The following is a 27530-nucleotide window of genomic DNA, read 5'->3' on the forward strand; positions in this document are numbered from 1 at the left end:
CAGAAGCTGGGACTAGTAACGGGAGCTCACCCCATTATGCGGCACTAGGGATTCGAACTGCTGACCTTTCGATCAACAAGTTTAGCGTCTTAGCCACTGAGCCACCATGACCCTTATTGACCATTAGAAGATATTTAAAGCAATACTTTAGCTATTTAGACCCTTAAATCCAGTATGCACATCATTGTCAATATATCTGAAGGGAATGTGGTTGTGGAATTCTTATTTGTGTTATGACTGGAAGTGTGGGGAAAATGTCCATAAGATTATGATTACAACATTTGAAAATGGGTGTGCGATTTTGACCTCTGTGGTTTTGCTTTTCAGGAGTCTTAAAAAGAATGGAGTGGCTCTTGGAATTCATGGGATATATTAAAAAAGTTTCCTTAAATACGGCCTCTATGCAAAATGTTTCTCCCCAAGAGGTACATTGCTAAAAAATTACATTTTGTTTCCAGACAAGGAAAACAAGTTGAAATGTGTGATTTAAACTCTTTCTGAGGAATATAAAGAAATTGCTTGCTTTAGGAGAAGATCACGTTATTATTTCCATAATGAAAATGTCAGCTTGTTGAAAAAAATATAGCAAAATAACATTTGGGGACTCATGTTTAAAATTTGGAAATTGACCACCAGGAATGCCTGAATAGCGATGAAATCTAAGGAAGAAAATATTTTGGATATACATTTAGAAATAGCTCTAATTAAAATGTAAATACTTTGAGGATTCATAAAACTACCTTTATAATTTGCTCTGCACATTATTTAGCTGAATTGAATTATTCGTATTATTGTCATTATAATGGTAATCCCCAAGTACAAAATGTAATGAAATATAATCTCTATAAAATAGGCATAGGCAGTGAAAAATCAAGCAAAATATATCCAAAGACTTTACACTCCTGACTCCTGTCTAAATGGTTCTCTGATATATTAGAAAACTGCAAGCCAGACTTTAATTTTGCATATTTATTTTCTTTTCCATTAATGTCAGCAGTGGATTGAGCAGAAATCTGGAAAATCACGTGTTCTTAATTAATTATATATCAATATTTGAACCATAGTTTCTTGAGCAGTAGCAGTAGATAAAACCCTGAGCTGTATTTAGATCACTTTAATCCAAAAACAAATACATTATAGGTTAGCCTTTTATGTGAACCAGGTTAAATTCTGCTCTGTGACTCGTATTAATTCTTGTTTTCTGAGGAAAGCATAAAATTCACTAGCATATAATTACTTTATTAAGTTACATATTTTATTGTGAATTAGCCCCATAAGGATAGTAGGACTTGCTTCTGGCTAAATTTGATTGGTCAAGTAGTCCTCAACTTACAACAGTTCACTTAGTGACTGTTTAAAGTTACAATGGCATTGAAAAAAGTGACATGACCATTTTTTAGACTTATGGCTGATACAGCATCCTTGTGGTCACGTGATTTACATTTGGATGCTTAACCACTGACTCACATTTATGACCGTTACAGTATCCTGGAGTCATGTGATCACCTTTTGCAACCTTCTGATAAGCAAAGTCAATGGGGAAGCCAGATTCACTTAACAACCGTGTTACTAATTGAACCACTGCAGTCATTCACTTAACAAATGTGGCAAGAAAAGTCGTAAAATGGGACAAACTCACTTAACAAATTTCTCACTTAGCAACATAAATTTTGGGCTCAATTGTGGTCGTACGTTGAGGACTACCTGTTCTAGAATCTCAAATGAAGTTGTAGTGGAAGTAGTGGTTTGTTTTATACAGCAATTTCTCAGCCTAAAGCTTAAACCTATTACAAAAAAAAAAATCCTCCTAGAATTCAGTGTTAACAAATGTGGGCATTACAGGTTGTCCTCAACTTATGACCACAATTGGGACCAGTCAGTAAATGATGCGGTCCTTACAGGGGTCATCATGTGGCTGGACCCAATTTAATGATGATTTTACTATTAAGTGAACCATGCAGTTGTTAACCGAATTTGGCTTGCTCAATTGATTTTGATTCCTCAGTTGAAACCAGCTGGGCAAGTCACAAATGACTGCAAGATGCTGCAGACTTCATAAATGTCAGTTAATTGCCAAGCACCAAAATTATGATCACATGACTGTGGGCATGTTTCAATAGTCATAACTTTGATGATGGATCATAAATCACTTTTTCCGAGGCTCTTATAACTTCAAACCATGGGTAAACAAACAGTTTTAAGTTGAGGACTACCTGCATTTGTGGTTTAGAAAAGATAAGTGTTTCATATATCTTATCTAGATATTCAGACTAAGATCCTTTGAATCAGGATTTTTATTCCACTGCACTCCCCTTCTATTTTATTGGGACAATTAGTATTATTTACTTGGCCAAGGCCACTGAGTAATAGATAGATTCATTGGGAAAGCATCTCTATTATAGGAAATACTCTTGAAGCTGAATACAAAAAAATTCCTGATCCACAATTCATTCTCTTATTGTCATACATACAAATTTCTATCTGAAAGGTGATTCTTTCAGATAGAAGAGCCCTTGTGTACCAAATACCTTTTAGAGCTGCGCATCACTTTGGAATCAAAAGACAAAGAGTGCTTAAGGGCATATAGGACTACTTGTACAGTCCTTGTCTGCACCTCCTTAAAGCAACCGTTATCTTTTCTATGATTGTATGGGTGCTGTCGACAGCTGTAGCATGATCCTGAGAAATATATATATATATATATTTGCTTTAAGCAGCCGGAAACAAATGTTACGTGCATGCCCCATTTGGCCTTCAAGTTTGAATTGGTGAAGGCTTATTTTTATTGCTTACGTATCCATTAGATCCATATCCCGCCTAGGATTCAAGGCTGTATACAAAACAGTCACTGCTTCAATTTTGCCCTGCATAACCATCTTATGAAGTAGGCTGGGTCGAGAGAAAGTGACTGGCCCAAAGTCACATAGCGGTCTGAAGATGAGCTAGAACTTGGGTTTTCCCAGTGCCAGTCCAAGACTGTATCCACCATACCACAGCCCAAGTAGCCACCATCTTTATCTTACCAACAAGACTACAAACTGGTGCATCCCATTTATAAGAAAATGTCAGTGCTCATAAAATATGATCCTCCAGATTTGAAGTCTGGAACTCCCTGTGTTATAGTTATTGCATTGTTAATGTGCACCAATAGTGCTTTTTGCAGAAATTTTTATATTAGACGAACAGGCTTACTTACAACAGTATATACTATAAAATATTGTACTTAGTCATTTCTATAAGCTGACTTGGTCTTTCTAGCAATTAAAGATAAAGGTTTCTTTTTTTCCAGCCTGATATAGTTCATGTTAAAAAAAATTATACTAGCTTTAAGACCATTAAAATGTTCTGGTAACATTATTCTTCTTAATTGTTTGAACTCCATAATTTATAAATTATTGTGACTCTAGTCCTTTCCAGACTTCACTGATCCCCTTAGCAAAATGTGCATCTGTTTCCTGTTCAGGCTGTCAGCTTCCTGTTGTGGATTTTCACGGCTTGTGTGGTTGCCTGGGCTGATCATGCCTTGCCAATGCTACTTGGCCTTAGTGCAGACTGGTCTGCCTGGCAGTGTGAAACAATAGACAGAGTCCTTCCACGTGGCTTAGGCAAGCGTCCAGTGGATACTTTGGCAGTCAAAGAGATACTCACCCTTCTTCCAGGTAGCTTGCAAATTCTATTGACCAAAGAGCCTTGGAAAGAGCAAACACCAAAGGTACGTGTTTTAAGTTGCACATGTCCACTGAACTCATGATGAGCTTGAACATTTTTTTGACTGATTGATTGAACTCAGTATTGTCATTCAGAAGACAGTATCTGGGTGGAATTTTTATCCTAAAAGTAATCCAAGCCATTTACAGTAATAATTACATAATAATTACTAAGAGGAACAACAGCAAATGGAAAGTTCCACCAGCTAAATGGGACAGTTAAAATGTTTGTGTAACAAAAATAAACTTGAGCGAATTTAGAGTAAAAGGGTTTTTTTTTAAATGGAGCAAAATAGTCATCCAAGTTTTGCACAGAAATCATGAAAACTAGTCTGCCAATATCATTTCTTGACACTAGTTCACTCACCAGTCTGATCTCACAATGTGAAAGAATCCTTTGCAGGTTCTGATCTACCAGCAGCTGGATTGACATACAGTATAGTAGAAATGGATATCTGTAGATTGCAGCAGTATATCAATGCAATCGTTAAATAAATCCATAAATATTTTGAGAAATTAAGTGTCATACCTGTGGGTACATTCTCTTCTTGACCAGAAGACCACCATGTCTGCATTCTAATATTGGGATTTGACTTCAATTTATGTTTGTTTATAGTTGTATGTGTTTTATAGAAGGATGTGATGATGAAAGAACGAATTCCCATCATATCTTCATCTTTCCCTATGTTTCTAAGGACATTGTAACCTCTTTCCTAGCTATGAACTTGTTCAGACTGACGTACAGATGTTTGGAATATTGGCAGTTTAAACTGTAGTCCACCCAGAGTATCTTCTCTAAGTGGCATGTGGGTAATTGCAGCATCCTCCCAAAATCATTCCAGTGAAAAGCACTCCATATGAGAAGAGTTTAGCATGATTGAAATTAGGGCTGGGCACAGAGAGGTATATATAAAACTTGTTGACAGATCTTTAAATGAAATTCATACTTTCCAGGATTGCATGAGCTATGGGGTTGCATTGGAAAGTAGCCATAGATTCCTGGGAAGAGATACTGCTGCTCCGAGGAAGTGCGCAAAGATGCAATTTAGCATGCCTTTCATTTTGAAACGCTGCCCAACACTAACAGATTTATAATATTAGGAAATTAATATTAATTACAAACTAGGATTTTAAGGTATGGCGTTGCAGGAAGTTTACAAACAATTAATTTTTCAAAATCCTGAAAGAATAGCAGCAATGCTGTTCTTCCTTACTTGCAAGGTAACATGCAGCTCTCACGTATCTCTAATAATTACACAGATCAGCGTGCAGTATCAATCACAGTTGGCCAGTAGAGTTGAGAACTTGAATTAGATTATGTGATTAGAGTATAAGTCCGTTTAATGTGTCTCTATTTTATCATTTCTAAGAAGTTGTGTTTTGTTTATTTTTTTGCTTTTCAAAGGAATGGTTAAATACCCACACATTTCTTTGTTCTCATCTTGAGTGTTGAATTGTCATTAAAATGCATTTCCTATGAAACGGTTTGGACTTTATATTTGAAGTCCAGATATATATTTTAAGCAATAATGACAATTTCTGCATCAGCTTGTCAACTTTAATTAAAGCAGGTTTCTCCAATGTTTTGTTACCCCTCCCTCTCTCCCAATGCTTTGAACTACATTTCCCATCTGCACCAACCCACATAATCGGTGACTTTTGAGATGGCAATAACTGTATTCCAACATGTCTAGACAAAGTTAAGAAGGCTTGATTGAGTTATTTTAATTTAAAAAAAAAAAACAATTCTAACATTTGAGTTTTAAATTTATTCACAGTTTATTGACTGGCTGTTTAGCCTAATGGAGAATGCTAATGAAATGCTCACTCAGTCTTCCAGAGATCTTTTGAAAGGTATGGTAGAAACTGAGTTACTTATAGACTTCCAACTTAGATAAATAATAACGCTTTGTTTTTGTAAAAAAAAAGGTGATTTATATCAATTTAAAAGCATAACATGTTTACAAAAGATAGTTATTTAAACTTATTTTACACATCACATTATAAGGTTGTGGACAGTCGAGGGTATTCTTTCAGCTTCAGGTCTCAGACCTTTGTCTGTATTGGCTAAAGATGGGACAATTTGGTTAACATCAACTAAAAAAGGCTACTTCAGGGATTTTGAAATGTTTTTCATATAAATACTTTTCCTAGAGGACGAGCCTTTTATTGGCTTCAAGTGTTTTTTTCTGTTCAGTTCCTGTTTGTGGATTTTCCGTAAGCACTTGCTGCTCTCAGAAAAAGAAGGCTGGGCTTGATGGGCCTTTGATTTAATCCAAGGGAGTTTTACCTGTGAAGTTAATTGACTTTCAAACTCTTGCAGGCAGGCAACAAGCAGAAGGCTTGTTTCTGTTTCCATTGCTGATATTGTGTGTGTTCTTTTAACAGCTTCTTTATTGGCCCTGAGATCTCTCCCAGAGTTTAAGAAGAAAGCAGTATGGACAAAAGCTTATGGCTGGTAGGGATCATGAAGAAACAGATACCGTATATGTTGGTGATACATGCCTTGCTAAAAATCTTTTATGCTGTGGAATAAGAGCTTCTGTTACAGACATATTGTTATTTTTCCTGGGGAAAGAGACTTAAAAATCTTCCCTATTTGAATATATATATATTGAAAAATCCTCCCTATTTGTTCTATTAATGAGAAAGAGAGGAAAGAAAAAGAAGGAAGGAAGGAAGGAAGAAAGGAAGGAAGGAAGGAAGAAAGAAAGAAAGAAAGAATTACTAGTAGAAAGTGGGAGTTGGGTAAGGAAGTTTAAACAAGGCAAGAAGATTTCACAAAACGTTGGTCAGCATTGCACTTGACAACTTTAGAGTGGCAAGATTAAAGATGTTGCCTTGAAAAATTGAACTTTTGAATGTGTTTTATTTGTTAGACAATGCGGCTACCCACTGTTCATTGATATTCCTACTGCCACTATCGGTACCAAGGAAATTAGGCTGACAAGAAAGTATTTCCCCAAGGGTTCCTTCAACATGGAAATAAATGATCCTATTTTGCACTGGTTTTCTCTGTGGAAAAAAATGTTTTATATGGAGATGCATTCACATTAATGAGCCTACAAGTATGGAGGAGTATAGTTCAAACAGAGGTGTGTCATTTTAATCAGAACTAGGCCTCTGTATGGCCAAGTGATAGGTTTTCTTGCCTTAAGCATTTAATTTTGCTCCAAAATATGAGGTCATAGACTTAAAAAAAAAGTTCACTTATGGTGATAGAGAAGACATGGAAGAGGATCCTAGCACCCTAAACTATATTTAAGCCTCAGATCAAAACAAAGTTTCCCAGAAAAAAAGCTACAGAAGCATGATGGAGGGATTTGATCCAACAACATTCATATAAAAAGTTCTGGTTTCTGTACCTAGTTAATATCAAGATTTCTCTACCTATTATCCCTACCCATCTCCCAATGTTTTGAACATCAATATTTCTATCTCCCTAAAATCTCCACTCATTTCAGCATACTTTATTCTTCCTTTAAATACATGCATTTCTGAAATGAAGTGCAACTATGGAACACGAAAAGGGAGGATTTCCCCAAGGAAAAATATAGATTAAAAATAAGGAGTCACAAGGAGAAGGCAATCAGTGTTGAAATTTGGAGGACTTTCAAAAATGTTGCTACTATTATATAACGACTAATCATAAGGAATACATTCACACGTATGCTTTAACAGAGGGGTGAGCACCATTTTAAAAATAACTTTTCAACCTCAGCATTTCAGGGATGTGGCTGATTGAGAGAAAGAATACAAGAAGTCAGAGTTTTAAGGTTTTGAAAGGCTTAGCATACTTACTTTGAAAATCCTAAAAACATATTTAAAATCATGTGGCTGATAAGAAGCCTTTTGCCATTAAATTTCAATGGCATTATCCTAAGAAGCTCCAGAATAGCAAAATACAGATTTGGGAATAAATAAGGTTCCTGAGTTATAGAAAGCCCATTCCTATTTTATCTATACTTGGGTGGATACATGTTACGATTTGCAACATATCACCAGACATATAATCAAAATTTTAGGCGCACACAAAATGCCCGACAATATATCCTACTTTTAAAAAGGTTAATTATTGCTATCAAATTGTTTCATTTTTTCTGGTTGTCACATAATATTTCTTCAAACCAATTGAAAAAAACTTAGGTTGGAAGAATAAGGTCGTTTTGGCTGTGGTGCTTTTTGGCAGCGTCTGAAACAATGAACACCTCCTAGATAACTTTAAAAGAATTCTCCAGTGTGTATATATATACATACACACACATGCATGCACATAATATCCTGCCTTTTAAATGAGGTAATGTTCTCGTTAACTGTAACAGCAATAGAGCACGTAGCTTTTGCATTCCACTGAATATGAGAAAGCTATTGAAAGCGTGTTTACGCAGACAAGGAATTCTTTTGATTCTGCCTGGTGTGCCTCTGTATACAAAGTCTGTTAGTGACGATCTAATTGCTAAGAAAGTGTAGTGTGCTTTTTTAAACTTGAAATCTCCAAATGACTAGATACATTGGTAATTGTTGCAAAGGCTGTTTCATAGGAAGGTGAAATTTGTCATTTCCCACCGAAAACGTGAGTTAGCTTCTTTTCTCTTTGATGTTGTTGCTTCCTAGATAAGTCTTCCGTTCCATATAAAGATATTGAACAATGAAGTATGCACCTAAACCCAAACCACAGTGTTTGAAACATAAAAAGAAAAAAAGAAACATAAAGTACATAATAGCATTACTCTTATCAAATAATAGTCTCTCTCCCAAATCCTCAGACCTTAAAGTTGTTCAAATGTATTTATTTTAAAATGAATGAAATTATTTATTTAACCTACAGCAACTTACATTTTAGAAAAAATTAGCACATTTTCCTGATTCAGTAGCCACAGAGATCTTTGCTTAGACCTCCAAGATTCTTTGTTTCCTATTGTTTAATATCTTCAGAAAAAAATAAAATCTGTACTAGGACTACTAACAAAATGAAGATGGAAATTAGGCTCAAAATTACTTGAAATGGTGTTAGGAAAATCATCATGACAGCAGGACAATCCTCATTCTTTTTGATCAGATATGTGAAACTGGTGGCCCGTGGGCCGGATGCATCATGCACAGGCCACGTCCACCCCAGCTCCATGAAGGCAAACATCGCAATGTCATGTGACATCAATGTGACATGGCGAGTTTGACACCCATGTGTTGGGCAATATTAATTTGTGTTCTGAACAGTACATATATAAGTATACATATATCCAAATAGCTGAACACACAAAATAGCAATAGCACTTAGAATTATATACCACTTCATAGTGCTTTACAGACCTCTAAGCGGTTTATAGTGTCAGCCTATTGCCCCCAACAATCTGGTTTTTCATTTTACCGACCTCAGAAGGATGGAAGGCTGAGTCAACCTTGACCCGGTCAGAATCAAACTCCTGGCAGTCAGCAGAATTAGCCTGCAATACTACATTCTGACCACTGCCCCACCACGGCTCCTGATAGAGTAGCCCACTTCTGACAATTAAGAAATACATTGTCATTTAAATCATTTAAAGAAATAGGCATGATTATTTCCATTTGGGATTCAGTATATGTGGGAAAACACACTATAGCTGATGAGAGCTTTGCATTAATATATACTGTACCCATCTGTTTATAGCTGATTCAGAGTTAGTATATAGTTTGACCAGGAATCTGATGTAACTGCTGAATACCTTTAAACACTACACTGGTATAATGAGAGAGGGGAGGCTTGTGTGAATAAAGATCTTCCTGTACCAGTCAGGCCCCAGTGAGGGATGGGAGTGTAGTACCCAATCCTGCCAATGCCTTACATATACATCCTCTGGTGTATTTGCTAAGAAATAAAAGAACTTACCCACAAATAACATTGCCATGTAAATTTTCAGTACATAGGGAAAGTAAATAGCTAGATCAAATGGAAAGAGTATTCGGATGGAATAAGTGCCTGAGGTTTCAAAATGAGGCAATGATTCATATATGGCAAATGCTGGGGGACAAAAAGAAGAAAAATCAGCCAAGTGAAAAATTCCAAATATGTAAAAATGTCTCATTTCTGCATAATATATTCAATTCATATGGATATAGGTTAGGCTCAGGTTTCAAGCAGGACTAGAGATTCACAATTAGAAGTTTCCATTATAGAACAGGAGTGGCTAATCTCCAGATTAGATATGTTGGATCCCTATTTTCATAGCTTATACAGTATAGCCAATAGCTGGGAGCTGTGGTTTAGTACACCTGGAAGAGCACAAGTTCTTTCTTCTACCCCAGGGATGTCTAACCTTGGCAACGTTAAGACTTGTGGACTTCGACTCCCAGAATTCCATGAAGTTGAAGTTCACAAGTCTTAAAGTTGCACGAAGGGCCAACAGCTGCCTCAGCTAGGAATGCATCATTAGCCACAGGAGGGAAAAGATGGCCAAGAGTGGAGTGCAGAGTGACCAAAAGGGCAGAGATGGGCGCCTCCATAGGTGAGGCGGACGTTGAATGGAGGCAAGTACAGCAGGAGAAAAGCATGAGCTCCTCACTTAACAACAACATGGTCCTCACCTAACAACCACTGCCAGAACTGCCATGCGTTCACATGATGTTTCACCTAATAATCGTTCTGGTTCGTGATGGAAATTCTGGCCCCAATTAGGGTCATTAAGCGAGGACTACCTGTGCAGAATTGCAATCTCAGAAATTATAGCCTCTTCCTCCACTTACCTTGAGCCAAAACAGAGAGAGGATAGAAAGGAATCCATAGCGAATGGTAGAGCCACGCTAGTCCTTGAAAATATATCCCCGTCTCCAATAATATGCAATATGTGTACCTAGAAGGAAAAACAGGGCAGGGGAGTGGCGTCATGTGTGCCATGTTATCAAATAAGTAATGCATATGGTATCAACATGATTAGTACTGGTTGCTTATGGGGCAGATGAATCCCATGCAGCCTTCATAACCCAGGTTCCCTGCAGTTGTTATAACTGCCATTGTTCCAACTTAGAAAACTACTACTAGAAATGATCAAATGATTATATTTGAATCCTGGTCAATAGGATATATGAATGCATGTGATTTCTAATAACCACCCATCCAGCGGTGGGTTTCACTTATTTTCACCACCGGTTCGCCCCGTGCACGCTCGCTTCACATGTGCACCTTCAGGACATGCGCTTTGCTCGCGCAGGTGCCTTACGTGTATGCGCCTGGCCTAAAAAACATGGCTAAATAGGACAGCATAGCGCCAGGGCAGGTGCATGTGCCCATCCGCGATCTCCACTACTGGTTCGCCCGAACTGGTCCGAACCTGCTGAATACCACCTCTGCACCCATTTCAGCAAGTAATCCTGGGTGGCATACTTCATAAGACACAATTAAAACTAATAGAACAATTAAAACACTACAAAATAAATATACTGTATTTTTCAGAGTATAAGACACAGCTTTCCCCCCCCTAAAAGGGGGTGAAAATTTAGGTGTGTCTTATACACCGAATGTAGCCCCACCCACCCACTGGCCCCTACCCTTTGGCCTCTGCTTCCCAGCAATTTACCTTCTTGCAGCAAGCAGCAAGAAGAAACAGCCCATTTCAGCTTCAGCACAGCCTAATTAGCACAAGTTGATTGTCCGTTGGATCGGCCTCCCAACTCTCAGCTGTTTTGTGCAGGGCTCTGCTGCTTGCTGTAAAGAGGTAAATTGCTGGAGCAGATTTTTTTTTTCCCCTTGTGTTTATCAAGCTATGCTGAAAACAAAAATGAAAGTAAAGCAAGCTATTTGCTGCAACGAGGCAAAATTGCTGGAATGCAGAGGCAGATTTTTTTTTTCTTCTTTTCCTCACCAAAAAAGGTAAGTGTGTCTTATAGTCCTGAGTGGCTTATACTCCGAAAAATACAGTATTTGGCACCAAAGAAAGCTGCTACTGTGGATGCTAATGCAACCAAGAAACAGCCCTTTACACACTTGAGGTCCCAGGCTCACAAATACAGCCCTTTCTTCACAACCTTATGAAAGGCCAACAGGGTTGGACTCATCTGGATATCAAAGGAAGAATATTCCAGAAGGCTGAGACCTATGACAGAGAAGGCCCTGGTTCTTGCCAGCTGACATTCCATGGCAGATGGGAACTGCAGCCCAACCGAACTGAATAGGTAAAAACAGATTTGGGAAGGGTGATCTCATTGGTCAACTCTTTTAACATTTGCTAGGTTTCATAGAAATCAGAATTAATCAGCAGTGACCTTCTGTTTTTTTTATTGGCTCCAATAAATTGCAGGAACTTCGAGAAACTAGTTTGCTTACATTTTTGCTCACTGAATCATACAATGTTTTTGTGTTGCCTCAATTCTCAGGAATTAACAGAGTCTAAAGCAACTGATTTCATTAATGATGTGTTTGCAGTATTCGGATGTTCTGGGTATTCTGATATTACCAAAAACTTGGATTCTAATATTCTGGTTATTGCTTTCTATTGATAATGTTCCATAAAAGAAGACAATATGCGATCTATAGCTAAAAAGGCTGAATGTTTTTGGTAAAGAGAACACACATCCTTATCTTCTGAGCTATGTTGCAAAGGAAGCCTCCCAGATAATAACAGTGAATTCCATACAGGGAAGATAAATATGGGAAAACGTCTTGGCTGTGTTTCCCCAGGAGTGGCATTAAATTCTCACCTGATGACATCAATGCAACTCCAAAGGAAAAATAAGACACATACAATGCCTTTCCCTTGAACTTCTTCTTGACTTGCTATTGCAACAAATAAGATGACAATTCTTTCTGTGATCTGGAAAAAGTAAAATAGTTTATTTCTCAATTCGTTCTCTTTGGACAGTCAGTACGATAAAAGCGGCCACAGGAGGTACTATTTTCAATTATGGTAAAGGTTGTATCGTAGAATACAAGTGGCCTGTAATTATGTGACATAAGCCCTTCAGTTAATTAAATTATTTACTCACCCTAATTTTCTGGGTTTGACATATAAGCAGAGAGGCTGAATATACATACTATGTTAAATTAAAAGATGTTTGTCTAGTCAGAATATTATGTAAACACAGCTGCAGCAGTGCAGCATTGGATGCATTAAATACTCAGACAATAAAATACACCTTTTCACTATTTTAGTTTTGACATTAAATGCTTCTGCTGTCTTCTTAGGAAACACAATACTGTAGTTTGCAAAGTAGATCATTATCCATTAATAAGTGGTATTATTTGCCCGCTCACTAAATTTCAAAACAATCCAGTTGCCATTGAAAAAAAAATGTGTAGCAGGTTTGCAGAACCCTGAGTATATGAATATAGTGTGAAGGTGACTTATTTTATGCAAGCCAGAATTAAGTTTAGCTACAGATTAGAACTGGGATGAAACACTAGTCAAGCATATGCAGGCAATCCTTGCTTTAATTGCTTGGTTTAGCAACTTTCCGCAGTTAACATGGTGATGAAAAAGTAACTTTGCAACCAGTCCTCACATTTATGACCGTCACAGGTCTGTAAAACAAAGGAAAGATGAAATAAAATCATAAAATCATGATATTTCACTTAGCAACCACTTCACTAAAATAAGCATTACCAAGGGCAGAAGAGTAAAGAAAAGGAAAGCACAGTTGAGGACATGTGATTTCCCAGTTAGTTTCATTTAATGACAGTTGCTGGTCCCAACTGCAAACAAGGACTACCTGTAGATAATTTTTTGAAATTGTGCATTTTTATATTCATTTTGTTGGTTTTCATTTTTTAAAAAAGACTGAAGTTCAAAATCCAAATTCCATATCCTGTTTTCTATAATCAGATGTCAGAAACTGAAAAGTCATGCCACTATTTTATAAAATGTATGCAAAAATGCCTTCTTTTTCATTTGTACTATTGTTCTTGAATTCCCTCTACCTTTATATCCTATTTCCTACCCTATTTTAAGCAGACATTCAGGTTTCTGAGGTGCTACTTTGTGGCTTAGTCAGTGTAACAGCAGATACTAAATCAATTAATAGCCCACAATTAAAACAACAATTACCAATATATAGTGTGCTTCAAATCCCAACTTGGTTAGGAAATTCTGTTTACATTCTGTTCTAGCGAGATTTTCACCTCCAGCCTTCCCATCTCCCCACCCCCATGAAAAATGCAATTTATTCAATGTGTGTCATGTCCAGACACAATTCTAATCTGATTAACCCACAAAGATCGCATTTTTAAAAGGGGTGATGGCAGAAACCAAGAATGCAGGTTATAGTTCACCTTCAATTATGGAAAGTCACAGAGAGACTTTAGATCAGTCAGTATGTAATAGCCTAATAACTCAACAAACCTTTGGAGAAAAAACTGGAATTGGGAATATGATATATCCTGTCTTGAATTACTGAACAAAATGTTCAGTGTTATAATGTTTGCTTGCTGACCACTTGTTCGGTGACTGTTACAAGTTATAATAGCACCGAATGAGTGATAGTCATTCATTACATACTCAGATCATATACTCAGTTTATGCAGGAAAACCGCACAAACTTCTTATAAACAATGGCACTGCAGTCACCAAAATGATTCACTGGAACATCTGTTAAAACAATCATTTGCCAATAATGAAAAAGTGGTTGAGAATATATAGTTGAAAAAGTAGTAAAAAATGAGCAGGTTAAAATAGGGTGAGATTTTGAATACAAACTGATATGGTTTTGGCTCATAACACCCAAGTTTTAACTGTGGTTGAAAAAATGAAAGTGGGTAATTGATGTGGCAATACCACGGGATGGTAGAATAGAAGGTAAAGAATTGGAGAAGATAATAAAGTATCAAGATCTAAAAATCAAAGTTGAAGGATTATGGCATACACCAGTCATGGTGATCCCAGTGGGTGCCATACCTAAAAGTCTTAGACAGTACTTAGAAAATCTACATATTAACAACATTTCCATTTGTCAATTATGAAATACCACAGTGCCTGGCTCCGCAGGTAAGGACTGGAAAAATAATGACAATGAATCATGCCCTTCATCCATGTAGGAACACTGACAGACTCTGAGAATGGAATGTTGCAAGTACACCAAACAGCTGAAGAAGAAAAGGGGCATTGGAAGAATATCTGAAGGACACTGAAGAAAATGCACAGAAGCTCGTATGCTATGAAGTATGCTACTGAGTCCTGGAGAGACGGAACTGTCCTACAAGAAAGACCAAATGAAAAACAGGAAAGAGACATAGCAAGGCAAAGTATTACATGCCCAGTATATATATAAAAAAATAATAGTCAAAGCAGGGGTGAAATCCAGCAGGTTCTGGAGAACTGGTAGTGGAAATTTTGAGCAGTTTGGAGAACCGGTAGTGGAAATTTTGAGTAGTTTGGAGAACCGGCAAATACCACCTCTGGCTGGCCCCAGAGTGGGGTAGGAATGGAGATTTTGCAATATCCTTCCCCTGGAGTGGAGAGGGAATGGAGATTTTGCAGTATCCTTCCCCTGGAGTAGGGTGGGAATGGGGATTTTGCAGTATCCTTCCCCTGGAGTGGGGAAGGAATGGAGATTTTGCAGTATCCGTCCCCTGTCATGCCCACCAAGCCACACCACACCACACCCACCAAGCCACGCCCACCGAACCAGTAGTAAAAAAAAATTGGATTTCACCACTGAGTCAAAGCATATAATCTGAGAATGACTAAGAGCTGGAAAATTGAAGAAAGAGACAGAGGGGCTAATCCTGACTGCACCAGATCAAGCCTTAAGAACCAAATGCTCCAAAGACAAAACTGAGAAGACAGCAACAGACAGCAAATGCCACCTCTGAAAAGAAGCTGAAGAAAGGGGACCACCTAGTTTGGTGGTTGCTGCAAGAAGATTGCACGGTCTGATTACAAACAACAGCATGACAAAAGAAGCAACAATGGTGCATTGACATAGCTCCAAGATATATACCATTTGCCAGCAAGCAAGAACTGGTGAGACCACAAAATAGACAAAGTAACAGAAAATGAAATAAAAATGCCGAATCCCGTTTAAACATGTGGCTGACTGTAACCAACCACAACTTCATCATAATATCTTACACACATTCCTTTTTGTACAGGGATAGAACTAGCTCATCCAAATAAAGCCAGTTTTTATCTTTAAGCACAATTGTCTCAAGCAGCCGATCCTAAATCCAGGAAGAAGTATCAAAGAATTGGAGGGCGAAGCACTGAACTCCCTAACTAGATTTCCACTCTCGCCCACAAAGGATAACCCATAGCTCAGCAGCAGTGGTGTCAAAATAAATTGAACATACTGGGCTAGTTAGTTCTTATATATGGAGGGTGTGAAATGGCTTCACGCCTAACTCAAGAAACTCAAGCAAAAAAGTACATTCATATAGCACAAATTTGGGGGAATACCTGTTTCCCCCAAAATAAGACATCCCCTGATAATAAGCCCAATTGGGCTTTTGAGCGCATGGCAATAAGGCCGTGCGCTTATTTCAGGGTTCAAAAAAATATAAGACAGGGTCTTATTTTCAGGGAAACACGATATTTGTGCACATGCTTCGGTCATGTTCACCTGCAATACCTTTCAAGCTAGTGAATCAAGTTCTTGGGAGGAAAATAAGATTTAAAGATGCTAATCTGTTGTTAAATTATGTTCTAATAATCTGAAAATTTTGCGTGAAAACCTCTGGATTTATTTTGCCTTAACTGTTGCAAAAGGAAAAAAAATGCTCATAGGAAGGACACATGTATATACCAGACTCTTCAAAGGTTGGCCAAATCAAATTTATCAATTCTCAACCCTTGAATCATCTTTGTATTCCTGGAGGCAAGTTTAGATAATATGATATCATATGATCTCATTTTAATTTGCTGTTTAAAATTTGATTTTAATGATTTGTATAAACACGTTTTTCTTCTTTTTGGTATCGTCAAGTTTATTTTAGTTTGTCGAAGATCAGTTAGGAAGAAGCAGGAGGTTTGAACTAGAAATGATTGGATGGCACTGTCTATGTGTTGCCTATTTAATACTGTGACAGTTTGGTATCATTTTTATATTGCTTAAATACAGTAGTGGGTTCCACTTACCTTCGCTACCGGTTTGGAATTGGGAGCGCGTACGTGGTGCTTCTGCGTATGCACAAAGCATCCATGATGATGACCGGGTGGGTGGGTGGAGCCTCTCACCACTGCCACTCCCGATTCGCCCAAACTGGGGCAAACCAGTAGAAACCCACCACTGCTTAAATATTGTCACCATATACAGGTAGACTACTAGGAAACATGATTAAGATTCACTTGCAATATGGAGTTGATAGACTGAGCCCAAACATTATGCCAGAAATAACCAACTTCTGCCCTGCATATCTTTTGAATTCCAAGTCCAATAATGAATTGCTATTTGACATCATAGCCATGTTAACTAATAAGTATTTAAATTCAAAATATCTGGCGGGCATTTCGTTGCCTATTCCTGTATTGGAGGATGGTTTCTTCAGTTTTAAGGAGGAAAAAAAAATGATGCAGGTTTAGTTTATAGAGAATGTATTGATGATGGAAAGTGGCAGCTTTTATAAAATTTGCTAAAACCTTCTGATTGTCTTCTGATCATATTTCTCATCTCATTTTCCAAAACTCTGATCCACTGTGAACTGAGCATTTTTATTACCCATGTTTTTAATTGGGAACATTAAAATGGTATCCAGAATTAAGATCTAAAACCAATTCATGTTCATGTTAAGCTCTCTATTACTATGAATTCTAGTAAAAAGGGATTGTGTGGGGGGATATAGGCAGAGAAAAATATTTAACAGTGCTATCCTAAAAATGTCATAGAGTTCAACAACTATGTTCCCCAGGTAAATAATTAAAAAATTATAATTCCCTACCTATGTAGTGAATAGGGCATCCCACAATGCATCTTTCTAGTGTAATCTAAGTACCGTAGATATCCATAAAATTGTATTGTCAATCTCACTAAATTTAGCGTGTGTAAGTAAGCACCTTCTGACTCAGCATTATATTTATTACGGCATAATCAGAAGCCTAGGCTGAAATATAAGCTGACAATCTTCCCACAAAAGAAAAACAGCATATTCTAAAATTATTTTTAAAATATCATTATCTTGTGCATTTGTGTGGTATATTGATTATACTATTGTTCTTAATTTATCCTACAAATTCATTTTCTCAAATTCAAATTCTATTGAAGAAATGCAAAAAAACGTATCTTCGTTCTAGTTAATTTGTTTCTCTCCCTTTCCTTTCAAGTCACTAATTAACCAAGTTTTTCTAAAATAAATAAATAAATAAATCGTTCCAAATTCTTTTCTTTGACTTATGCCCTTTCGCTTTTGCACGGGTCTTTTGAGAGCCAAAATTGACTGTTTTGCAAAACAACCATTTCCCGAATGCTCATTTGACTTGACTGGGGCAGAGGTGGCAACCTGTGGCCTTTTAAGGCCATGTGTATCCCTTAACTTAATTGTATGCAGCTATGGGCATCTAGTCAATTAGGACCTCTATTAAAAGGAACTATAACCTCTAGGCAGCCAGATGCTTGACAAAAAAAAGGCAGAAAAGGAAAACAGCCATTATTTCAGTGTTAGATCCATTATTATTCTTCATTCATTTTTGCTCAGATAACTGTTATTGGAATGGATATCTTACGTGTTCCTTCCCAGTAGGCTTTGAAAACTGTAATTAAACAGTATGTTATTTTGCCAGGACTTTTGGGATAATTTGAAGGTATACACAATAACCAGTGGTTTATTGTAAGAGTGGCCAAAGTCTTTGTACAAAGCGATTGTACAGGTAGTCCTCGACCACAATTGAGCCCAAAATTTATGTTGCTAACTGAGACATTTGTTAAGTGAGTTTTGTCCCATGTTACCACTTTTCTTGCCACATTTGTTAAGTGAATCTCTGCAGTTGTTAAATTAGTAACACGGTTTTTAAATGAATCTGGTTTCCCCATTGGCTCTGCTTGTCAGAAGGTCGCAAAAGGGAATCACATCAGGGGTGAAATCTAAAATTTGTTACTACCGGTTCTGTGGGCATGGCTTGGTGGGGGGTAATGTGCCTGGGTGGGTGTGGCCATTTTTTTTTTTTTACTTTTAAAACCATTTTTTCTACAACCTCTTTGGCTAAGAGGTTGTAAAAAAATGTTTTCAAAAGGCTCTGAGGATCCAAGCTGAGTTCCCTGATCTGCAGAGGCTTTAAAAAGCCTCTGTCGATCAGGGAACTCAGCTGGGATCGTCAAAGGCATTAAAAGAAAAAAACCCTTGTTTTCTTTTAAATGCTCTGACAATCCAAGCTGAATTCCCTGATCAGGGAACTCAGCTTGGATCGTCAGAGCATTTAAAAGAAAACAAGGGTTTTTTTCTTTTAAATGCCTTTGACGAGCCGCGCAATCATCAGAGGCTTTTTTAAATTATTTTTAAAAGCATTTTTTTGGCCGAAGTTGTAGAAAAAATGCTTTTAAAAGTAAAAAAAAAAGCCTCTGATGATTGTGCGGCTCAGCTGGGCATGGGGGGGCGGGGCGGGGATTTTTGCTACTGGTTCTCCGAACCACCCGCCTCCATCACTTCCAAACCGGGAGCATTTCACCCCTGGATCACGTGCAACTGTCATAAATGTGAGTCAGTTGTCAAGCATCCGAATGTAAATCACATGGCCACAGGGATGCTGCAATGTTCATAACTCTGAAAAACAGTCATAAGTCATTTTTTTCAGTACCGTTATAACTTCGAACGGTCACTAAACGAACTGCATCTATATGATTCAAAACATCTGAATATTAGCTACAGAGACTGATTGATTTGGCTCTAGTATGGTAGTAGGATCATAAGCCACATATAAATTTAATTTAATACACAAATAAATAAAGATGCTGGGTGTAAGGTTGATAAGAACAAGATCTGAAACACTAAAAAGCTTGATGTTCCTAGAATCTAGTTTTCATCATACCCAACTACTGAATGAGCTAAGATTAGCACAGAATCAACTACTCATTCAGTAGTTGGGTATGATGAAAACTAGATTCCAGGAACATCTGGAGGTAGTAGAGATTCCCCTCCTTGATCCAAGGACAGGAGCAAAACTAACTGAGTTGTGTAACCTGAAATTCATATGCAACAAGCACTTACATGCTTTGGCGAGGGGAAATATGCAATCACCCCATTTGGATATTAGTCCAGATAATATTCATATTCTGGATTCCTATATAAGTTCACTATTTTTACAGAGTGATTGAAATTACTTCAATTATTTTTCCCACATAGTAATGAAAACAAAGACAACACCTCCTAATTTCTTCAGTTAGAGGCAACACAAACCACATGCATGAAAATTATCAGAGGCGACTTTCAGGTACTGTATAACCTCGGATGTGCACTCAGATAGGTTTGCCTTCCTATGGTGAATAAACAGTCATGTGTGAACTTTCTCTCATTGACTTTCCAAGTTGGGTTTATTCAGTTTCATCACAAGTATCTGGAGTGGGATTTTAGGAACAGTAAGAATAACCAAAGGAGACTGAATTCCAAATATCAAAGTCCTAATCTTCTTGAATATGAAGATAGTTTGCCCATACCTGTAAGAATCTTGGAAAAAACTGATCCTTCTCAATGCCAAATCGAATATGCAGAAGCTCTAGTATAGATACTAGCTGGCAAATACGCATCACAAGTCCAATAGAATGGAAAGTGTCTGCAACAGAATCTACAGATGCAAAAGGAAAAATAGGAAACACTGCTTTAAATTTTTAGGACACTCCCTTTGTCGCACTCTTCCTTCTTCCCACTGACCTTCAAGAGGAAGGATGTTAATATTTGCCCACTTTCCAAAACTGGCATTAAAGATTGTTGAAGATTACCTGTACATTTGTAAATAATATTCTCTCTCTTTTTTCTTTGGATAACAAATCATTGTGTTAATCTACCAGTAATTTCATCCCAAGTACTGTATGTAGCTACATTTGTGCTGCTGTGCATTCTAAACTAGTTCAGTTTTACGTAGACTATATTCATGCAAGATTGATTAAAATAATAGGTCATTATTCAATATAGTTCTTTTTTGCTGGACTTGATTTATTGCTATATCAATACTTGATTGTGGACTGATCATTTCCTCTGTATTTTCAGATGCAAAATGTTAGGTTTTTCTCAGAGTAATAAGTTCCACATGTTCTAAAACTGGGTTCAAAGCTTTTCCAGTGCAATTAAATGCTATAGGGTTTTCAGATCCCGGGTCTACCAGCAATTGTTCACTGGGGCTTTAATCCATTTGATTAATGTGCATTTAACGTAACTTAGTCATGATTTACTTTAGCTGGATTGGCCTGATGTCATTTCTATTATATAGGAAGTGAACAGTCAGTTACAATTACTTACAACCTCTCTCTTTTTCCAATATTCTTATCAACTTTGATCAGTTGATTAAACTAAATGGCTTGGGCATATGCAATGTATTAGGAATTAAAAGGTTGAAAAAAAAGAAGTCCCTAGATGATTAATTGTTTGAGTTTTACTGGAATAACTATACTAATTGGTTCAGAATTGCATAAGCTTGCACATGCAGAAAACTGAGTTTTAAAAAAACAACACCTAAATTAATCTTGCTAAAAGTCAACTGTAATTGGGAGATGTCAAGGCTGCTTGGATGTTCTCATATTGAATAATAACTTTACTAAAATAACACCATGTACAAACAAGGATAAGATATTAGGGGCCTTGGGGGATCCTAAGATTGAAAAGGGAATGAAAAGTACATAAACAGTTCAAAACATGTAAGAGAAGAACTTCCTTCCGAAACCAATCCCTGCATAATTAAGACTGATCATTATCAATGAATATATATTGCAAAAGTATGGGGACAATTTGTTTTTGTTTTTTTAATCTCATTTCCATTCAGAATCACCTGGAAAAAGGCTCAGGTTTGGCTAATTGAAATTGCCAAAACACACACACACACACACACACACACACACACACACACACACACACAAACATTATGCTTTACCCATACAAATGGAATAATTGTACAGTCTTAACCAGCTTGTTGGCTCACACAGCTATTTCTCTAGTTAACCTTATTTCAAACTATAGGTCATAATAACCAAGGAGATTATAAGCAACTTATAGAGATCTATCTATCTATCTATCTATCATCTATCTATCTATCTATCTATCTATCTATCTATCTATCTAGAATAGAATAGAATAGAATAGAATAGAATAGAATAGAATAGAATAGAATTCTTTATTGGCCAAGTATAATTGGGCACACAAGGAATTTGTCTTTGTTGCATGTGCTCTCAGAGTACATAAAAAGAGAAGATACATTCGTCAAGAATCATAAGATACAACACTTAATGATAGTCATAGGGTACAAATAAGCAATCAAATCATACTAGGAAACAATCAATATAAATCGTAAGGATACAAGCAACAAAGTTACAGTCATGTAGTCACAAGTGGGAGGAGATGGGTGATAGGAACGATGAGAAGACTAATAGTAATAGCAATGCAGACTTAGTGAATAGTTTGACAGTGTTGATCTGTCTGTCTGTCTGTCTGTCTGTCTATCTATCTATCTATCATCCATCCATCCATCCATCCTATATCTATCTACCTTAATATGAACAGCAAAACCTGGAGTGACTTTTGAGAAATGGAGAGACCATCATCATGGTAAATAAATGGATAATTAAAAACAAATAAACCATGGTTTCCTGAATGTAATTTTGAGAAATAACAACCAGGAAACTGATTTTATAGTTCTATTGTCACCATTTTAATTTCAAAATAGCTTCTCAGTTAATAAAAATATAAATACAATAGTTCTCTTATTTTATTTTTTGCCTTTGGGGGGAATTTTAACTCATACATATTAACTATGGGTAAAAAGGTTTTTAGACTTTCAAGTCCAAATTTCTAGAGCAATATCACTGTTAGATCTACTTCAGTTAATACTTAATTCGTTTACTAACAAGCTTTAGCAAAAAGTAAAATGTATGACATGAGCCTACCTTCCCCAAATGAAAGGAATCTGATGAACATATTGGTAAATATCCATGAATGTCCGCAAAACTGAATTAAATAATAGCTGAATATATATGTATTCATTGTTTTTCTGTTTCTTTCTGAAAAGACAAAAATACTAATTCAAAAGCCAAAGCCTGACCTCAAAATTCTAATAGAAAGGAATCATTTCTTACCTGCTAGCTATTTTCTTCAAAGCATTTCTACATCACACTAACAACTTACAAATTGTGCTAAAGCAAAAAAACAAAACAAAACATGAAATCCACATTTTAAAAACTTGAATGCCCATACCATTATTTCTTATTCATTTGCATTAGAATACTAGGGAATAAAAGTTTTATTTTTCTGATAATGTGCCCCCTCTGTTTTTGTATGTGTGTGTGGTGGCACGGCAGACCACAGAATAAAGAAACTCAAAATAAATAATGGTAATTATTTCATTTAAGCTAAAAAAGCAGAGTTTTCATTAGCTGAAGCAAAACGATAGTGGGCACCAGCAAGATTTGAAACAAAATTCAATAGGCTGCCAATAAAGGAGAATATTTGTAGCTCAGAGTTGAAATAAGAGGCCCTTAGTATTCTCTGAGCTTGTTCGTTTTCTTGCAGATGTTTCAGTACACAAAATTTCATTGACTAGCACTGATTATATTACCTAGTTAGGCTAATGAAATGCCTGCAAGAAAACAACCAAGCTCAGAGTGCTCCAAGGACCCTTCAAAAGGCTACTTTTGGATGTGGCCAAAATCAATCTCAATATCCTAAGACCCAGTAGTTACACTTCCCTTCTTTTCCGGGTCATAAGAATATAGGCGCATGACAAACTTGGTCAAATATTTTGTCGCCCACTCCTTCCATTTTTTTTTTTTTAAGGGCAACGGATGTTTTGGTATGCTGTAGATATTAGGAACTGAGTTAACCACAAGTGTCAGCTGTGGCATTCTGACATGGTTTCTAAACCAGAGAAGTCTTTCTATATATAGCAACAGGGCTCACACTTATTTGCACATAACATTTGAGGAAGCAACCTCATTGCTTCTTTGCAAATTTCTCCTTTGGTGACAGCCAAGCGCTGGGTGTCACTACTTTTTGTATGCTTTCGATAAAGCCAGCTGGATGACTTTGATCCAATCACTCTCTCTCAGCCCAACTCACCTCACAAGGTTGTTGTTGTTGTGGGAAAATAGGAGGAAACGAGAATATTAGGTACGTTCATCACAGGAGTGAAATCCAGCAGGTTCTGACAGGTTCTGGAGAACCGGGAGGGGAAATTTTGAGTAGTTCAGAGAACTGGCAAATACCAACTCTGGCTGGCCCCAGGAGTGGAGAGGGAATGGGGATTTCGCGGTATCCTTCCCCTGCCATGCCCATCAAGCCACACCACGCCCACTAAGCCACGCCCACAGAACCGGTAATAAAAAAATTTGGATTTCACCACTGGTGCACCACCTTGAATTACTTAAAGGTGGAATAAAAAATATTTTTTAAAAAACTGATAACTGCCTTCTTTAGTGACAGAAAATCAGCGTAGTTGGAGGATCATTCAACCCTGGCCAAGACATCCGACTTCCTTTCAACTATAACGTATTATTACTACTCAACTACTCCATCAGCATCCAGCCAATCTCTTGTTAACTAATAGTTAACAATGGGTTAACTAAGTTAACTATTGAGGGATTAATGGGATCAGGCCATCAGATCTGCCCAGCACTCCTGGCCCAAAGATCTGGCAAAGTTCAGGTAATCCTCGACGCACGACCATAATTTGAGTTCAACATTTACGTTGCTCAACGAGGCCATTGTTATGTGAATTATGCCCCACTTTATGACCTTTCTTGCCACAGTTGTTAAGTGAATCACTGCAGTTGTTGAGTTAGTTAGCTATTAAACGAATCCGGCTTTCCCCTGCTTGTCAGCAGGTCGCAAAAGCCAATCGAATAACCCCGGGGACCCTGCAACTGTCATAAATCTGAGTCAGTTGCCAAGCGGCTGGGGATCCATGGGGATGCTGCTACGGTCGTTAAGTGTGTGTGTGGGAGGAAGGGAGGGGGAGGAAACGGTCACAAGTCGCTTTTTTTCATTGCCCTTGTAACTTTGAACCTAAGTGAACCGCCAAACGAACGGTTGCAAACCGAGGACTACCTGTACCCAATAATAAAGATTCAATTAAATTAGATTAAAACAAGCGATGGAAATTGGAATCCACCCCACGCGTCCCAAAGGCTCTCTGTGTGCTCGGATCCTCTCTGGAGGCGCAACGCTTTCCAGAATGCAGAGGCAACCCACTCCCCAAAAACATCAGAAAAGGGGGGGAGGGTTCCTAAAAAAGGGAAAGAGAGCCTCAAACGAACCCCACCCACCCCCACTAGAACCTCCATGCGCACGCGCGGGGTGCAGAGGAAACCCCCAGTGACAAGGAGAACCCCATCGACTTTTGCACCAAGCCCTTCCTTACCCCGGGGCAGCTCCAGCTCCGGCTCTCCGGTCCTTCAGTTTTACGCGCTCGCGCGCTTTTCCGACGGCCGCGCCTTCCTTTTGCACCGCCGGCCGATTCCCGACGTTGAGCTGAGGCGAGCTGGAAATCGTCCCTCCCTCCCTCCTTCCTCCTTCCCTCCCTTCTCTTCCTCCTCGGTTACGTCGATAGCCAGTGCGGCCAAAGCCGGCGACGGTGTCCGAAGTCTGAATTTTTTAATGGAGCAGAAGGGGGGGGGACGAGGGGGTCCCTTCTTTCGAAATCGCGGAGGCGGTGTGTGCCAGAAGGTTTGATCAAGCCAGGAATGCAATGATGGCGACGCGTTTCTGCAGAGCCCGATGACCCTTTCCTTGCCTTTCCTTTCCATGCAAGGCTGCTAGCTGTCAAAGAAATATTGCCTCTGTGCAGACGCTTTTAAGAAACGACGTGTCAGCGGCTTCTCTCTTTTGCAGCCTCGCGTTGAAACTTAGGCAATTTCCCCGGCAAACCCAACGAAATGCTTGTGCAATTCTGCACAATGTCGTCCGCGGAGGCGAATTTTTTTTATTTATTTCTCTTCCAAAACGGACTAAGCAAAATGTTTGGCCTCTCATCCCCACGGCAGCTTCCGTGCTGTCCCGCGCGACGAGGAGGAAAATTTGGCGGCACACGGGAGCCTTCATACAACACCCTTAGCGCGTGGCGATATTGGTCTGTCGAGGAGGAGGAGGAGAAGAGATCCAAGTCACATACATTTATTTATTTATTTATTTATTTATTTATTTATTTATTTATTTATTTATTTATTTATTTATTTATTTAGCGTATGGCTGGTCACACACAGTATTAAAACACTTCATTTTTACAGGTTAAAACATTTAAAACAATCAAAAAAAAAAGAGCAGTAAGAAAACCTAAGAGGAAAACAGAAATAACATTTCAAAGTTTAATGTCGAGTTTGGAGATCCAGTCAGTAGCTGTCGTTGTTATGCAGAGAAAGTCCCTAGAATCTCCTGGATATCTTCTGTCACAAAAGTGCATCAACAGCAATGGAGGGCTTCCCCCCCCCCTTTATCCCCCTTCCCTTACCAACCAGAGCAAAAGACATGCCCAATTAAAGCCTGTTGGAATGCTTTTGATTTTTTTTTTTAATTAGGAACAATTAGATAAGGAATTGATCCCTGGCAAATCAACCAGAATGGTGTGGATGCAAGGCTGGTCCCATGTTACTGGCAGCCTCCCCACCATCTCTCAATATCTGCATGGAATGTGGTGGCAAGAAACATGATGCTACTTCTGGGATGGGACAATTTAGTCTGGCTTCAGCTCACCTGAGAGCTAGATGGAGATTCCAGTTTGAGTCAGAAGCCCTGGTAAGTTGGCTGTTATCATGACACAGCGTGGGGGTCTGTGTGGTTTAAACCAGGGGTCTCCAACCTTAGCGACTTTAAGCCTGGAGGACTTCAATTCCCAGAATTCCCCAGCAAAGCTGGCTGGGGAATTCTGGAAATTGAAGTCCTCCAGGCTTAAAATTGCCAAGGTTGGAGATCCCTGGTTTAAACCATCCTGTGGTCATCTTTGATCCCAACGGTTCTTCCCAAGTTCATCTTCCCGTGAGCTTTGTATTCACACATACACGGCGTTTTTCCATGTTTAAGTAAAGCACGACTCTTTTTTTAAAAAAAATATTATATACTTACAGTAGTTGACTTCACTCAGCAGAGAGGTCTGCAGAATCCTGGATTTCATGAAATGAGCATGCAACATTGCACCACAAGCTCTGCCCCTACATGTGATGTGTGTATGTGATAGCATAATGCACTGCAAGCGTGGTAAGAGTTTACATCATGGCAATGCAACGCTTGTTTGGCAATTTGCCCCCAGATATACAGATGCCTCAGTAATCCAGCATTTTGATTTATACTACAACTGAAGAAAAAAAAAATTAGCAACACAACCTAGTTTTCAAAACAAGCTATGTTAAAATACATGTTGGCCGATTTATGGTTCCATGGGTTATGCATGGTCATAGTCACCTCTAATGCCTGCTCTTGAATCCATTTCTAAATTGTGTACATGTAGTCCTTGATTTACAACCCAAATTCAAAGTTCTGATGTTTAACCACCCTGGGGGGGGGGGGTGTCACATGACCGCAACCGGGCTGCATTTATGGCCATTTGCAGTATTCCACAGTCACATTTTATGACAGCTTTGTTGAAAACAGGCATTTACTTTATGACTGTGGCAATTACTTAATGGCCACTACATTCACTTAACAACCACTTGAAAAAAGATCGTAACATTGAGTCAATCGCAATCAATAGGCTCCTTTACAATCGTAACCTGAGGACTACCTGTACTAGAGATATCCCAGATCTT

General features: G+C 38.1%; 2 protein-coding genes across 6 annotated transcripts in view; one reads left to right on the forward strand and one right to left on the reverse strand.

The window, feature by feature from the left end:
- The window catches only part of FOCAD (focadhesin), a 139216-nt gene extending 132655 nt beyond the window's left edge, over positions 1 to 6561 (forward strand). The window contains exons 41-44 of the mRNA XM_034410513.3: positions 328 to 425; positions 3464 to 3712; positions 5486 to 5561; positions 6096 to 6561. Of these exons, the coding sequence (XP_034266404.2) occupies positions 328 to 425; positions 3464 to 3712; positions 5486 to 5561; positions 6096 to 6169 (497 nt within the window). The 3' untranslated portion in view covers positions 6170 to 6561. The remainder of the gene's footprint in view (positions 1 to 327; positions 426 to 3463; positions 3713 to 5485; positions 5562 to 6095) is intronic.
- Positions 5616 to 25879, reverse strand: HACD4 (3-hydroxyacyl-CoA dehydratase 4). Of its 5 annotated transcripts, XM_087886311.1 has the most exons (8): positions 25154 to 25359; positions 23854 to 23948; positions 22686 to 22799; positions 20250 to 20377; positions 12378 to 12490; positions 10428 to 10534; positions 9574 to 9705; positions 5616 to 8368 (listed from the first exon to the last, which is right to left on the reverse strand). In XM_087886311.1, the coding sequence occupies exons 3-8, from the start codon at positions 22780 to 22782 to the stop codon at positions 8286 to 8288; spliced, it is 660 nt and encodes a 219-aa protein (XP_087742437.1). In that variant the 5' UTR covers positions 22783 to 22799; positions 23854 to 23948; positions 25154 to 25359; the 3' UTR covers positions 5616 to 8285. The 5 variants fall into 5 exon arrangements, with proteins under 5 accessions (XP_087742437.1, XP_034266410.1, XP_087742436.1 ...); XM_034410519.3 differs by lacking the exon at positions 23854 to 23948 and having other exon boundaries at positions 25154 to 25879; XM_087886310.1 differs by lacking the exon at positions 5616 to 8368 and having other exon boundaries at positions 9289 to 9705; positions 25154 to 25254.
- Between the last annotated feature and the right edge of the window lie 1651 nt (positions 25880 to 27530).

The sequence above is a fragment of the Pantherophis guttatus genome, chromosome 2 (genome assembly GCF_059756535.1).
Source record: "Pantherophis guttatus breed Tessera chromosome 2, ASM5975653v1, whole genome shotgun sequence".
NCBI lineage: Eukaryota > Metazoa > Chordata > Lepidosauria > Squamata > Colubridae > Pantherophis > Pantherophis guttatus.